The sequence below is a fragment of the Anolis sagrei genome, chromosome Y (assembly GCF_037176765.1).
Source record: "Anolis sagrei isolate rAnoSag1 chromosome Y, rAnoSag1.mat, whole genome shotgun sequence".
NCBI classification, from domain to species: domain Eukaryota; kingdom Metazoa; phylum Chordata; class Lepidosauria; order Squamata; family Dactyloidae; genus Anolis; species Anolis sagrei.
The window spans coordinates 45,049,141-45,065,572 of record NC_090035.1 but is presented as its reverse complement, the minus strand read 5'-3'; the positions used below and the strand labels follow the sequence as shown (position 1 = coordinate 45,065,572).

General features: G+C 44.8%; 1 protein-coding gene across 1 annotated transcript in view; it reads left to right on the top strand.

Annotated features, from left to right (window-relative positions):
• The window catches only part of LOC137095272 (protein ENL-like), a 65,518-nt gene extending 51,935 nt beyond the window's left edge, over positions 1-13,583 (top strand). The window contains exons 8-12 of the mRNA XM_067461718.1: positions 3,965-4,079; positions 4,560-4,659; positions 10,602-10,673; positions 10,821-10,892; positions 11,782-13,583. Coding sequence (XP_067317819.1) covers positions 3,965-4,079; positions 4,560-4,659; positions 10,602-10,673; positions 10,821-10,892; positions 11,782-11,910 — 488 coding nt within the window. The 3' untranslated portion in view covers positions 11,911-13,583. The remainder of the gene's footprint in view (positions 1-3,964; positions 4,080-4,559; positions 4,660-10,601; positions 10,674-10,820; positions 10,893-11,781) is intronic.
• Positions 13,584-16,432: the final 2,849 nt, after the last annotated feature.

Here is a 16,432-nt window from a genome sequence, read left to right as displayed (position 1 = left end):
CCGCGTGGCACACACAAAGGGGTGGAGTGAAGGGAGGGGGCGTGTCTAACCGGAGAGGGAGGGAGGAGGGAAGGAGTGAGTCACGGAGGAAAGGGGTGGGGCGAAGGGAGGAGGCGTGTCTTCAAATTCGCCCCCTCCCTTCTCCCCACCCCTTCCCTCCCTGAGTCACTCCTTCCCTCCTCCCCCCCTCCGGAAAGACACGCCCCCTCCCTTCGCCCCACCCCTTCCCTCCCTGAGTCACTCCTTCCCTCCTCCCATCCCCTCCGGAAAGACACGCCCCCTCCCTTCGCCCCACCCCTTTCCTTCCAGGAGTCAATCAGGAAGAGAAGAGGTGGGACGAAGGGAGGGGGCGTGTCTTTCCGGAGGGGGGGGAGGAGGGAAGGAGTGACTCAGGGAGGGAAGGGGTGGGGAGAAGGGAGGGGGCAAATTTGAAGACACGCCTCCTCCCTTCTCCCCACCCCTTCCCTCCCTGAGTCACTCCTTCCCTCCTCCCCCCCTCCGGAAAGACACGCCCCCTCCCTTCGCCCCACCCCTTCCCTCCCTGAGTCACTCCTTCCCTCCTCCCCCCCTCCGGAAAGACACGCCCCCTCCCTTCGCCCCACCCCTTCCCTCCCTGAGTCACTCCTTCCCTCCTCCCCCCCTCCGGAAAGACACGCCCCCTCCCTTCGCCCCACCCCTTCCCTCCCTGAGTCACTCCTTCCCTCCTCCCATCCCCTCCGGAAAGACACGCCCCCTCCCTTCGCCCCACCCCTTTCCTTCCAGGAGTCAATCAGGAAGAGAAGAGGTGGGGCGAAGGGAGGGGGCGTGTCTTTCCGGAGGGGGGGGAGGAGGGAAGGAGTGACTCAGGGAGGGAAGGGGTGGGGACAAGGGAGGGGGCGACTTGGAAGACAACAATGATGGATCCGGACCAAAGCATTCAATACGCCCTAATATCCACACAGATGGAGTTTGAGGGAAATAGACCTTGACAATTTGGGAGTTGTAGTCACTGGGATTCAGAGTTTACCAAGACTCAAAGAGCATCCTGAACCCCACCAACGACAGAATTGGGGCAAACATGCCACACTGAACCCCCATGACCAACAGAAGATACTCAAGTTTACACACAAGCATAAAGAAGGGGGAGGACGGAGGGATGCCAGAGAGAGAGAGAGAGGGAGAGAGAGAGAGAGAGAGAAAGAGGGGAAAGGAAGGAGTGTGAGAGAGAGAAAGAGGGAAAGAGGGTGAGTGAAGGAAGGAAGAGAGGCCAGGCACAGACTTCAAAACTCTTACTAAAAGCCACAGCAACGCGTGGCAGGGCACAGCTAGTATATTATAATAATGATAATGTTGCTGGTTCATTTTTTTGATTAGCCCATTGGCCGTATCAAAAACATTTGACAAACACATACACATACAGTACAACATAAATTAAAAGAAACAAGCTTCTTCACCATTTGGACACCTTCACCATTTGGAGCCATGGAGAAGAAGAACTCAACATGTTCCTGGAACATCTTAACAGCATCCACCCAAACATCCAGTTCACTATGGAAAAAGAAAAGGAAGGAAGACTGCCTTTTCTAGATGTCCTAGTCATCCGTAAACCAGATCAACAATTGGGTCACACAGTTTACAGAAAACCCACACACAGAGATAGATATCTACATAAAAACTCCAACCATCACCCAAGTCAAAAAAGAAGCACCATTAAAGCCTTGGCAGAGTGTGCAAAAAGAATCTGTGAACCCCACCTCCTCCAAGATGAACTGAACCACCTCAGCTGGGCTCTCCAGGCCAATGGATACTCCACCTCAGACATCAGAAGAGCTGCAAGACCAAGAACAAGCCACGAGAATAAAGATGAAGATCCACCCAGAGGAAAAGTGTTCCTGCCATACATCAAGGGAACCACTGACCGCATAGGGAAGCTGATGAGGAAACACAACATACAAACAATCTACAAACCCACCAAGAAAATCCAACAAATGCTACGTTCAGCAAAGGACAAGAGGGATCCTCTCACCTCTGCAGGAGTCTACCGTATACCATGCAGCTGTGGACAAGTCTACATAGGGACCACCAAACTCAGCGCCCAAACAAGAATCCAGGAACATGAAAGGCACTGCAGACTACTCCAACCAGAGAAATCAGTCATAGCAGAGCACCTGATGAACCAACCTGGACACAGCATTTTATTTGAGAACTCAAAAATGCTGGACCACTCTCACAACCACCATGTCAGACTACACAGAGAAGCCATTGAAATCCACAAACATGTGGACAATTTCAACAGAAAGAAACCATGAAAATGAACAAAATCTGGCTACCAGTATTAAAAAATTCTAAAATTGCAACAGCAAAAACAGCAGAGAGAAAAACTGGCAGGGACACCTAATCACCCTTCAAGAAGAGTTTGCTCCAGGCAGTCAGCCCATTGTATGCTAATCAAGGTGGTCAGTTGGAAGATTCACACCTAGCCCAACTTACAAAAGCCCTTTGTCTCACCCTGGTCATTCCACATATATATAAACCCCTTTTTTCCCAGCTCCAGCAGACCTCACCTCTGAGGATGCTTGCCATAGATGCAGGCGAAACGTCAGGAGAAATGCCTCTAGAACATGGCCATATAGCCCGAAAAAAACCACAAAAACTGAGAAACAAGCTGTTTAAAAAGGTTCCGATCCAGATCAAATATCTGCATCACCCCTACAGTTTACCCCAATCAACTTTAAATAGTCAGTTCTTAGCTGTTATTAATATTTGTATGTATGTGTTTTATCCAGTATAATTTCTGCTATGTAAATTGTCTAGAGCATCTCAGATGGAGGGCAATTAATAAATAATTAAGATGACGATGACGATGATGATGATGAAATAGGAAAAGGGCCATTCTGTATGTTATTTTAGCATTCTGGTTGGCCAATAAAAATGTAGTTTTAATATACAGATCACAATGTGGTTTTTATATATATATAATGTATTGGTTTCTCCCTTTCTTGTACAAGTTACAATAATAATGTTAGTAAGAGTAATAATAATATAGTAGTAATAGGATGTAATATAATAATGTTATAATTAATAGTATAATAATATATCATAATATAATAGCGTAATGCAATAATATATAATCATCTATATAAATAAAAATGTAAATGTCCTTTTGTGAATGACCTCAAGTATCCCAAAATACTTCACCAATTGCTTCAAAATTTGGACAAATGTAGCATTAGAACAGGTGAATGTTTTTATGTTTTTGCATACCTACTATTATATAGATGTCACACCTGTGACAGGTAAAAACATGCTTGGCATCACATACAGCACCATCTGCTGGATGTCCAAGCAACACAAAGGAAAGGGCCAGAGCTACCATTAGGGATCCATGGCCTGGTCGCCCCCCAATGAGCCTGCCTACTTGCCTCTCTCCGGAGCAGAACCAGCAGAACTGAGAGAAGAAGATCTCATTATTATTATTATTATTATTATTATTATTATTATTATTATTACCCCAGTATTCTTATTATTTCACAGATAATGGAATAACAAAAAATATTGTGTACCTACAAGCATTACAACATTACATATATTAGAAACCAGCTCTTTCTCTTTTCTTTCTTTTCCATTTAACCAGATGGAACGCGTGGCTGGGGACAGCTAGTTACAACTATAGTAATACAATCATCCGAATATAATTTTTGAATTGCCTCCAGGTTGGAGAAAGGCAGGATAGAAATGCCATAAATAAATAATACCTCTATGAAATCACTGATTAAACCATAGTTCAAATGCCAGCTTGGAATGCTATGAAACCATGAGACCAAATAAACATTATATTATACTATTATACCTCCCCCCCCCTCTCTCTCTATATAATAATTATAATAAATATAGTAATATAATAATATATTTAATAGTATAATATAATAATAATAATAGTAGTACAATACAATAATATCTAATACTCTTGACGACTTGCTTGCAGGGCCATTGCGTTCCATGGTGGAGGACCTGCAGTCGGAGGAGTCGGACGAGGATGACAGCTCTTCTGGTTCAGAGGAGGCCGCCCCCAAGGCCACCCCTGTTGGGCAGGATGCCAGGTGAGGAGGCCCCACCTTCTGCACACACCCAAAAGAATGAATTAAGGGATGGATCAATGAATAGATAAGAGGCCACACCTCCTTGACACCCAGGAAGGAAGGAAGGAATTGTGGGATCCTCAGAGATGGATCTATATCATGCTATAGATAGATGTCAGATATAAATGGAAGGAAGGAATTGTGGGATCCTCAGAGATGGATCTATATCATGCTATAGATAGATGTCAGATATAAATACCCATTCTAATACATGAAGACACCATCCGGTCCCTCCCAACCGAGGGCCATCCATGGCATAGATAGATAGATAGATATGTGTGTGTGTGTGTGTATACACACACATATACACAAATACACACACACACTTTTCCCACATTTTTTATGTTAGAACCAATTAAGAAATGATAGTAATAACCCAAGAACAAAACTCGTATTGCATAGTGCTATATTAAATATGAATCCTCCCTTGCTTCCTTGCAGGCTCAGGCCCAGCGACAGCGACAGCGACAACAGTATGGACTCCTGCCTCCCTAGCCGAGAGGCCCCTCTCAGCCAGAAGCCGCCCCCCTCCCACAACAAGGTGCCCTTCCTAGAGATCCCTCTTTGGATCTGTCCCTCTATCTATCTATCTATTAGGGCTGGGCGGTTTCGTTTCGTTAATTCGTAATTCGTTAATAATTCGTTAATTTTTTCAATTACAAAACGATAACGAACCATTCTGGAGCAATTATGAAAAAAAACGAATTTTCAAAAATGTTTTGTAAATGCTTCGTATTTCGATATTGTATTCGTTTTGTTATTGTTTTGAGGTCGTTTCGTTATTATTTCCGCATGTCTGGGCCAGTTTTATGGTTTAATTAGTGAAAAAAAATTATAATATCACACCAACAGTCAACAACAGAGGGAGAGGGAAGCTTCAGAAGGTTTTGGAGGTTTTTTAGCGTATTTCGCGGTCGCGTCCGCCATTAACGAATCAATTCGTTATTGTTTCGGAAATCGATTCGTTAATTTTTTACCATTTACGAAATTTGGTAAATATCGAACATTTTAAAAGGAAAATTTTGTAATTATTTTAAATATCGAAACAAAAAAAAACCCCAAATACAAATCGATTTTAGAAACAAATTTTTCCGTTGTTACCCAGGCCTACTATCTATCTATCTATCTGTCTGTCTGTCCATCCATCTATCTATCTCTTTATTTATGTACCTATCCTTCTATGTATGTATCCTTCTATCGCTGTATATATCTGTTTATCCCTGTCTGTCTGTCTATCTATCCGTCCCTCTATCTATCCCTCTATCTATCTCACCATCTATCCATCCCGCTATCTGTCTATCCCACTTTCCGTCAATCTGCTATTTGTCTATCTATTTATCTATCCTTTTATCTTTGTATCTATCCCTCTATGTATCTATCCCTGTGTCTGTCTGTCTATCCGTCTATCTATCTCTGTATCTTAGATGCACTTTACTTTATGGGTTGTGCAATAAATTATTATTATTATTATTATTAAACTTTATTTGTACCCCGCTAGCATCTCCCGAAGGATTCGATGCAGCTTACCCAGGCCAAGGCCTCAACACACAACACAACAATACAATCTAAGCAAATCAAACAATTAAAAACAGAATAAAGCAAAATAAACAACAGGCACAATACATTAAACACAATAAAACTGGGCCGGGCCAGAGTAAAGGGTACAAGAATTAAAAGTGCTGATGTGACAGGAGGTGTATATAGGGCTTCCAGGGCAAGTGCGATGTGTAGCAATCATTGGTTCTGATAAAGTGCTTATGGGACTTGGTAGTGGAGATTTCCTAATCTGGGAAGGCGCATCGGAAAAGCCAGGTCTTCAAGTTCTTTCTGAAGACAGCCAATGTAGGGGCCTGTCTAAGGTCTTAGGGGAGGGTGTTCCAGAGTTGGGGGGCCACCACAGAAAAGGCCCTGTCCCACGTCCCCACCAAGCGCGCTTGCGATGCCGGTGGGATCACGAGCAGGGCCTCTCCAGATGACAGAAGGGAACGCGTGGGTTCGTAGATGGAAATGCGGTCACGCAGGTAGGCTGGTCCCAAACCGTTCAGGGCTTTGTAGGTAAGCACCTGCACCTTGAATTGGGCTCGGAAAATAAATGGCAGCCAGTGGAGCTCCTTGAACAGGAGGATTGACCTCTCTCTGTAAGGGGCCCCAGTTAGCATCCTGGCTGCTGATCGTTGGACCAGTTGGAGCTTCCGAGCCGTCTTCAAGGGCAGCCCCACATAGAGCGCATTGCAGTAATCCAATCTGGAGGTGACCAAGGCATGGACCACTCCGGCCAGATCCGCCTTCGCGAGGTACGGTCGCAGTTGGCGCACGAGTCTCAGTTGTGCAAAAGCCCTCCCAGACACCGCCGACGCCTGAGCCTCAAATGTAAGCGTTGAATCCAAGAGGACTCCCAAACTGCGGACCTGTGACTTCAGGGGGAGTGTAACCCCGTCCAGCACAGGTTGCCACCCTATACCCCGGTCAGGTTTACGATCGACCAGAAGGACCTCTGTCTTGTCGGGATTGATCTTCAGCTTGTTCCTCCTCATCCAGATAGACACAGTGGCCATCACCCGAGAGGCCTCCTTGGAATTAGGTAGAAAGGAGTAGTAGAACTGTGTGTCTTCTGCATAGAGGTGGCACCTAGCTCCAAAACTCTGGATGACCTCTCCCAGCGGTTTCATGTAGATGTTAAAGAGCATGGGAGACAGAATAGAGCCTTGCGGGACCCCACAGGTCAAAGGCCAGGGGTCCGAGCAGGCGTCTCCCAGCTTCACCATCTGGGATTGACCCTCCAGGAAGGATTGGAGCCACGACAAAACCGTGCTCCCGAGACCCATCCCAGAGAGTCGTCCCAGAAGGATACCATGATCGATGGTATCGAAAGCCGCTGAGATGTCCAAGAGAACCAACAGAGTCGCACTCCCCCTGTCCAGCTCTCTACGGAGGTCATCCACCAAGGCGACCAAGGCTGTCTCGGTGCCGTGACCAGGCCTGAAACCAGACTGTGACTGATCTAGATAGTTGATGTCATCTAAAAAGCCCTGGAGCTGGGAGGCAACCACCCGCTCCAACACCTTACCCAAGAAAGGGAGGTTGGAGATCGGTCTGAAATTGTTCAGCACCGTGGAGTCAAGGGAAACCTTTTAAAGGAGTGGATGAACCACAGCTTGTTTCAGGAGAGATGGAAAAAACCCTGCTCCAATGATGCATTGATGATCAACCTAAACCAATCAACCAACCCCTCCCTGGCCGATTTAATTAGCCAGGACGGGCAAGGGTCCAGAGCCGAAGTGGTTGCCCTCACAACCCCAAGGACCTCCTCCACAGTCTCAGGAGGAACAAGCCTAAAAGAATCCCACAAAGTTGGACAAGCAGATGCCTCAATCACCTCCTCTGGCACTGCGGTGAAATTGGAGTCAAGCTCAAGGCATATCTGAGCGACTTTGCCTGCAAAATGGTGTGCGAAATCGCTACACTGAATTTCCGGGTCGTCAAAAACCTCCTCCACCACAGGTGGCTGAAAGAGCTCCCCAACGACCCAGAACAACTCCGAAGATCTATTTGCTGCAGACGCTATATGGGTAGTCGTATAGGACTTCTTGACTACCCGTATAGCCATGGTATACGCCCTAAGAGAGGCTGTAGCCCGTGCTTGATCAGACACGTCCCGAGATCTCCTCCAAGTGCGCTCTAGCCCCCTCCTCGCATGCTTCATCACAGCCAGCTCCCCGGTAAACCAGGGAGATGGCTTGTCATGACGCAACGTGATGGGGCGTTCGGGAGCGATCGTATCTATCGCCCTGGTCGTTTCCCTATTGTAGAGATCGACCAAGACGTCGACAGGATCGCCAGGCTCCATGGCAGAAAGAACCCCAAGATTCCTCAGGAAACCGTCCGGATCCATCAGTCTCCTGGGGCGGACCATCTTAATTTGTCCTCCACCCCTGTGGAGGTTAAGGGTCGCAGAAAGTCTAAAACTGATCAGATAGTGATCAGACCATGACACAGGAAGGATGTTTTGTTCTTCCACTCTGATCATTCCACTGTCCGCCACAAAAACTAGGTCGAGTGTGTGTCCAGCCTGATGGGTAAGGTCAGATATAATTTGTGATAGCCCCATGGTCGTCATGGCGGCCATGAAATCTTGAGCTGCACCAGTCAAGGAGGTCTCAGCATGAATGTTAAAGTCTCCCAGCACAACCAGGCGCTGGGAGACCAAGGCCGAATTGGAGACCACCTCTGCTAGCTCAGTCAGGGAATCTACTGGGTCGCGGGGTGGGCGGTACACCAGCAGAAACCTCACGCTGTCACGGTTCCCCACCCTCAGGTGGACACACTCAAACCCAGATGCTTGCGGAACAGAGCATCTGACCACGGCGATGGATTGCCGATAGACAACTGCGACCCCTCCTCCCCGCCCCCACCCCCCAGCCTGGCCTGCTGATGCACTCCGAAGCCCAGTGGGCACAGCTGAGTGAGTTTTACTCCCCCCAGCTCGTCCAACCAGCCAGATCCCCCCCCCCATCCAGGATCAAGTCCTGAATGGCAGCAGTCTTACCATTGACGGATCTGGCATTAATCAGCAGGATCTTAAGATCAAGGGGACTGCCATGGGGCCTACCATTTCCTACCTTCTCCAGGGTCGCAAGAACTCTGTTGCGCTTCTCCCTGGGATGCTGGTGACCTGCAAATCTCCTCCAACACATGACCTGAATGGCGCCCCCCTCCTCCGGTCCCCCCTCCCTCCCTACATGGTTTGAATCTGTGGCTAGTCAGCTGTCAGAAGAAGAAAGGTTGGAGTATAGTCTCCCATGAATTTCAGGTAGGGGTGCTTCCAGTGTTAAACTAGAAAGGGAGACATCAAGGGGGCTGAGTGGGCTGAACAAGGGAAGTGTTATTGGGCGGGAAAGTGTGGCTGATTGTGTAGGGACAACTGGAGCAGATGGGGTTTCAAATTGAAACAGACCAGGAGGGGTGGCCCTAACCGGGGAGCTATTTGTGGAATTCTCACAGGGACCTGATGGAGCAAGGCGAGAAGGTACCACTGTGTCAACAAGTGGGCGGATATGAGGGTCCACAACTACCCTTCTGATGGAGATGCCCCATTTCTTTAGGCAGGATCGCATTGCCAGCAGCTTGCCGAGCCATAAATTGTCTTCCGGTGTAATTGAAAGACAGGAGGAGCGGTCAAGTGACTGATAGTCCCTTCGCAACCAGGTTATGGCTTTCAGTCTTATATCCCATGGTCTTTTTGATAGAATTTGGGCCAGAGAGTCACAAACAGCCCTCCTAGAGGTCCGTCTGCCTCTATTGATCATTAAATCAGCAACCTCAACCGCAAACTTGTCTGTCATTTGGAGATGTTGTTCCTAGCCACAAGCTGCGGTTGACTGAGCAATAGAGTCTGTTGTTAAATTAACAGTTGTCCTCTGAATGTCCATGAATGTCCTCCGCCAGTCCAAATTGCTCTCACTTCCATGCATACCAGACAACCCTCCCCTTCCCTCAGACCTCCCATAGTCCCTTCCTCCCTCCCTTCCTCCCTCCAACCCAAGGTCCAAGGTCATTCCTGGAGCCTCCTCCTTATAAGTTACTCTACCCTATCTCCCAGTGTTTTTAATATTTTCTATAATTTTATCCATGCATCTGGCCCTGCCTAGTGAAATTACCTGTGTTTTTAATGTTTGATTTTATATTGTTGTGTTTTACATTATTTCAATTTTGTATTTTATATATTTTGCTTGTTTTATTGTGTTTGTGTTATAGCTTGTATTGTATTGATGGGCATGGCCTCATGTAAGCCGCACCTAGTCCCCCTGGAGGAGATGGAGCGGGGTATAAATAAAGCATTATTATTGTTGTTGTTGTCTGTCCTTCTATCTATCTATCTGTCTGTCTGTCTGTCTGTCTGTCCTTCTATTTATCTGTCCACCCATCCACCTACCTACCTACCTATATCTATCTTTGTATCTATCTGTCTGTCCATCCGTCCATCCATCTATCTATCTATCCCTCTGTCTGTCTATCTATCCATCCATCCCTCTCTCTAGCCATCAGTCAATCAATCTGTCTGTTTGTCTGCTTTGAATCCAATTTTCCTGCCTCTTGGCAGGGGATTGGACTGGATGGCCCATGAGGTCTCTTCCAACTCTATGATTCTATGATTCTATCCTTCTATGTATTCCTCTATGCTATGTATCCGTCTATCTATCCACCCCACCCCTCTCTGTCTATCTTTTATCCCTCTATCTATCCCTCTTATCTGGCCTCACAAAAGCCACCCAGCTCAGCCCTATAAAGGAAGACATAATTAAATCCCTCCCAACATATGGCTGCCCAGCCCTATTTTTCCCTAAGGAAATATGCCATTCAAGCCCTCTCACCCAGCCTCTGTTACAGATGCCCAGAGGAGGGGACTCCCAGGCCATTCCCCCCCCCCCCGCCGCCTCTCTTTCTCTTCCTCCTCTGAGAACTGCTTCCCCCTCTCTGTTCTAGGTTTCAGGGAGAAAGAGCCCTGAGTCCCACAGCAAGTCAGAGAAGATGCTGAAAAAAGGCACCTATGACAAGGTGAGTCAGGCCACGCCTCTCTTGCCCCAGGGCTCCCTGGGAAATGGGAGAGAGGGGGAGGCCCTGTCCCTTTCCCTCACTGACTGACCGCCCTCTTTCTCTTCCTTCTCTTCCTTTCATCTTTTCCTTCTTCTTTCCCTCTGCTAGGCCTACACGGACGAACTGGTGGAGCTCCACCGGCGACTGATGGCCTTAAGGGAACGGAACATCCTTCAGCAGGTAAAGAAGGGGCTTTCCCAATGTGTGTTAGGCTCATTTGCAGCCCTTTCCCTGGATCTCATGCTCACCATTTGGGGCTTCATGGCCTCCTCAGCATTCGGGTGTGCATTACAATCACATAGTAAATCAAATCATTTATTGTTGTTGTTATTATTGTTATTATTATTATTATTATTATTATTGAAACACAACAAGAAGAGTGCACAGCAAACAAGATCACTCTGCTGGCTGTTGTATTGAATCACACTTCAGACACTTCCCAAGTGTCTAGAACTATGTGATGTACCAGCGAATAATGCATGCAGATCCCAGTAGGGTGGCTTTTTTTCAGCTGACAGGTAGTGATTTTGTCAGCATCATTGGACTTTCAGACAAGACAAGAGATTCTATTAGACTCTTAGATGGGGGAGGTGCTTTAGACTTTGGACTGTTGATTTTCAGAAAAATACCCTGTGTTACCTGCATAGAGAAACTAATTCAAATCCTATCTGTAACTGGACTGATAAGCAATGTACCTGTATGCTGAATACATAAAGTTTGTAAGATAACTATGTTACTTTGAAAGACATGAGGGCATGATTTGTCTCTTGAGGGCATGATTTAAAGGCAAGATGTTTTAAAGGAGAGTAGAAGTTTTTTAGGCAACTGAAATAACACTTCTGAAACTCTACCCTCTCTCTATGTGTGTGTGTGTGTGTGTGTGTGTGTGCATTGGCATATCTTTGTCCCTAACTGTTCAAAGAGATACCAAGGTATACCAGTTTAATAGCTGAGAAACCTAATTACCTTGTATGAATACAAATGGATATATTTACCACTAAGAAGAAGGCTGACTCAAGCGAGTTTTTAATTTTTTGTGTCCTTCCTTCCCCCTTTCCTTCTCGTGTAGATCGTGAACCTGATTGAGGAGACAGGCCACTTCAATGTGACGACCACCACTTTTGACTTTGACCTTTTTTCCCTGGATAAGAGCACTGTCCGCAAGCTGCAGAGCTACCTAGAGGCCGTCACTACGTGACCTCCTGCCCCATAGAAAGACCCCAATCCCCTCTTTTTTTAAAAAACACAAACAAACATAGACGTTGTTCTGATACCAGATCACCCCTCCTTCCCTTCCTTTGGCTCAATGGACCCACTATGGGCTGAAATGCATTGGAAATGGGCCACCATCCAGATCCTATCCTGGCTGACAACCCATTGTTTCTGGTTCCGGAAGAAGATGCGCCAACAAGGACCGTCATGGCTTCTCCGTCCAAAGCTGCACCTTCCTTACAGAAAAAAACAAAACAAACAGTGACCAGTTGTTTGATGGTTCAGGAAGTCCCTTTTGATAAGAAATAATCATAATGACGATGATGATACTGTCAGTGTTGGGACGACCCTTGTATTATATTATATTTTTTTAACCCCTCTATCTATCTTTTGCTTTCCTTCTCTTTGAAAAGCCGAAAATCTCCTGGTCTCTTCCAGTGATAGAAATCGTATTGCTATAATCATATTGCTATAATAACAATAGCAAGCTGTCCATCTGTCGGGAGGGTTGAAATGTTGCCTTCGAATCCTAGAAGTATTTTAAAGATGTTATAATACTATTAATCATAATCTCAAGCTTCTTCTGATTTCTCCATTCGTACAACAGTCCGCCATTTTATGAATGAGATAATAGATTCCATTGATAAGTGAATGAAGCTTTATGAATGAAATAATAATAGATCTCACTGAGACATGAATGAGTGAATAGCTATTGATTTAATGAGGGACCTTTGGGAAAAGAAACATTGGAAGGAATTAAATATTAATAATAATAATAATAATAATAATAATAATAATTAATAATATAATTATATTATATAATCATATGGTTATATAATATCATTATTATCATTTTATCCCATTATATCATACAATGTGTTTTCTTCCCCTGATGCTGCTAAAAGAAACTGCAGCTGGATGGAGGATGAAGCCATTTTTTTAAAAAAAAAAATCAATTTATAACTGGAAATGAACAGTGTTTAGGTTATATAAAAACAAACAAAAACAATGCCAATTAATAATAATTATTATGATAGATATATCATAGAATCTTAAGAGTTGGAAGGGACCCTCAAAAGCCATCTAGTCCATCCCCCTTATACTATCTCCCCTTCCTTCAGATTGATGAGCCGAAACCGATTGGAAATGGATTGCTGTCAGGATCCTATCCTGGGCAACTACCCATAGTTTCCAGTTCAGGAAAAGGATTGCCAATTAATAATTATGTCTTTTATCGGGAATAGTTTGTGTGTTTTTATATGTCACAGAACAAAAAGAATATAGGAGAGTTTGCACTCTGAAAAGTAGCAAACAGAACAAGTACTTAGGAAATCCTCTCACTTTTCTTTCTTTCTTTCTTCCTGCCAAGAAGGTATTAAATACCAAGGATCAGAGGATATTAAAAGAATAAAAAAGTAATAATAAACATTGGAAATAATAATGTTAGTAAATGGAGGGAAGGGCATTGGGGGAGGAAAGAGGATGGGAAGAAAAGGAAAGTGTTTTGTCATAAGTTATGATAGTATTGTTTTGAGGAATTTGTCCTGACTTTTTTCATCCTCTTTCTTTTGTTTGTTTTGTGTGTGTGTGTGTGTGTGTGGAAAAGCAAGGAGGAAAAAAGGAGAAAAATGTGAAATAAAGGCGAGAGAGTCACAAGTGGCTTGTGTGCTGTTCTCTTCTTAAAGGGGCGGACGGTTCGAATTTTTGTTCATTAATAATAATAATGTGTGTGTGTGTGTATGTATATGTATATATATGTGTGTGTGTGTATACACACACACATACACACACATATATACTTACTAGGTTGGGTACCTGATGTTGCCCAGGTTATTGGAAAAAGTATTTTTTTAAATTGTACAAAATATATAAGGTTGTGGGTGAACTACAACTCCCATCATGCCAGGATAATCCTGAGAAACTCCATCAGTACTTCAAGTTTGTTATGTTGGGAAGTTTGCTCTAGGTGCATTGTTCAGTGTTCTCCCTGGCTGTAAGGTAAATTCCAACTCCAACTATAGTGGGTGAGTCCCCTCAAACGCCTCCAGTAGAATCATATAATTGTAGAGTTGTAGAGTTGGAAGAGACCTCATAGGCCATCCAGTTCAACCCCCTGCCAAGAAGCAACAGATGGCCATCCAGCCTCTGTTTAAAAGCCTCCATAGAAGGAGCCTCCACTACACTCCAGGGTAAAGAGTTCCACTGTTGAACAGCTCTCACAGTTAAGTTCATCCTAATGTTCAGATGGAATATCCTTTCCTGTAGTTTGAAACCATTGCTCTGTGTCCTAGTCTTCAGGACAGCAGAAAACAAGCTTGCTGCCTCCTCCCTGTGACTTCTCCTCACATGGCCATCATGTCTCCTCTCAGATTTCTGCAAGCTAAACATGCCCAGCTTTTTAAGCCACTCCTCACAGGGCTTGTTCTCCAGACCCTTGATCATTTTAGTCACCTTCCTCTGGACACATTCCAGTTTGTCAACATCTCCCTTCAATTGTGGTGCCCTGAATTGGTCACAGTATTCCAAGTCTGGTCTAACCAAGGCAGAATAGAGGGGTAGCATGACTTCTCTGGATCTAGACACTAGACGCCTCTTGATGAGGGCCAAAATCTCATTGCTTTTTTTTACTGCCGCATCACATTGTTGGCTCATGTTTGACTTGTTGTCCATGAGGACTCCAAGATCTTTTTCACACATACTGCTCTCAAGCCAGGCATTGTCCCCCATTCTGTATCTTTGCATTTCATTTTTTCTGCCTAAGTGGAGTATCTTGCATTTGTCACGGTTGAACTTTATTTTGTTAGTTTTGGCCAATCTCTCTAATCTGTTAAGATCATTATGAATTCTGCTCCTATCTTCTGGAGTATTGGCTATCCCTCCCAATTTGGTGTCCTCTGTAAACTTGATGATCATGCCTTCTAATCCTTCATCTAAGTCGTTAATAAAGATGTTGAACAGGACTGGGCCCAGGTTGAAACCTGCTCTCTGCACTCTGCTCGTCACTCCTTTCCAGGATGAAGTGGAAGCATTGAGGAGAATCATCCTCTGGGCTTGTTTGCTTAACCAATTATAGATCCACCTCACTGTAGTTTTGCCTAGCCCACATTGGACTAGTTTGTTTGCCAGAAGGCCATGCGGGACCTTGTCGAAGGCCTTACTGAAATCCAGGTAGAATCATAGAATCAAAGAGTTGGAAGAGACCTCATGGGCCATCCAGTCCAACCCCCTGCCAAGAAGCAGGAATATTGCATTCAAATCACCCCTTACAGATGGCCATCTAGTCCCTGTTTAAAAGCTTCCAAAGAAGGAGCCTCCACCACACTCCGGGGCAGAGAGTTCCACTGCTGAACGGCTCTCACAGTCAGGAAGTTCTTCCTAATGTTCAGATGGAATCTCCTCTCTTGTAGTTTTTTTTTTTTAGTTTTAATAATCTTTATTCACATTTTCATTATAATAACAACAATATACAATAAACATACAAAAAATCACATTCCACACCATTAAATACAGACATCAGTTTCCAGGGGAAAGTGGGGGGGAGGGTAGAGGATTAGGGGACTTGGAAGGTGAAGTGTCAGGTAAGGGGGGGGGGGGTAAGGTTAAAAAACAGACTAACGACACACAGTTGTCACTTCCTGGATAGTTTTGCAGAGTCCTAAAACTTTTTCTCTTTCTGGTTCTTTCTCTTCCTGTTGGCATCCGCTGCTTAGCTCAATGACATGCTAGTGCAGTGTATTTTTGTTCTTTATATAAGTCTTTACTGTTTTCCAATCTATTTTCCTTCTTGGGCTTGTGTCGTATATTAGGTTTGCTAGTACGTCCATTTCGATTAGATCACTGATCTTTAGGAGCCATTCTTCTATGGTTGGGAGGTTTGCACTTTTCCATTTGCATGCTAGAGCGTTTCGAGCCGCAGCTGTAATATGGAATAATATCTTTTCTTTGTTGGGTTCAATATCAAAGTCCAAGAGGTGAAGAAGGTAGTAATCGGGTTTTAGCTCAAATTTTGTTTGGATCATTTGCTGGGTCTGTCTGTGTACTTCCGACCAGAATCTTTTAACTTCTTTACATTTCCACCAGGTGTGGATAAAAGAACCTAATTGCTTACCACACTTCCAACACTTATTACTTGCACCTTTATGGAATTTTGCCATTTTTTGGGGCGTCAGATGCCACCGGTAAAACATCTTTCGCCAGTTTTCCGTAATTGTCACTGGTTTGGCGAACCTGGTTTTCACCTTCCAAATTTGTTCCCATTCCTGGAGAAGGATGGAGTGTCCTAGATCCGCTGCCCAGGCTGTCATGTTTTCTTTAACTAGTTCCTTCTCTGTGTCCCATTCGAGCAGCTTATTATAGAGCGTTTTGATTAATTTCTTTTCTTTTACCATTATTGCATCCCAAAAGCTGTCGGGCGGGGCAAACTCTTTTTTTCGGTCTTCCTTAAATGCCTCCATTATTTGATAGTAGTGAAACCAGGATAAATTCTCATCTGTTTTTCTTAAGGCATC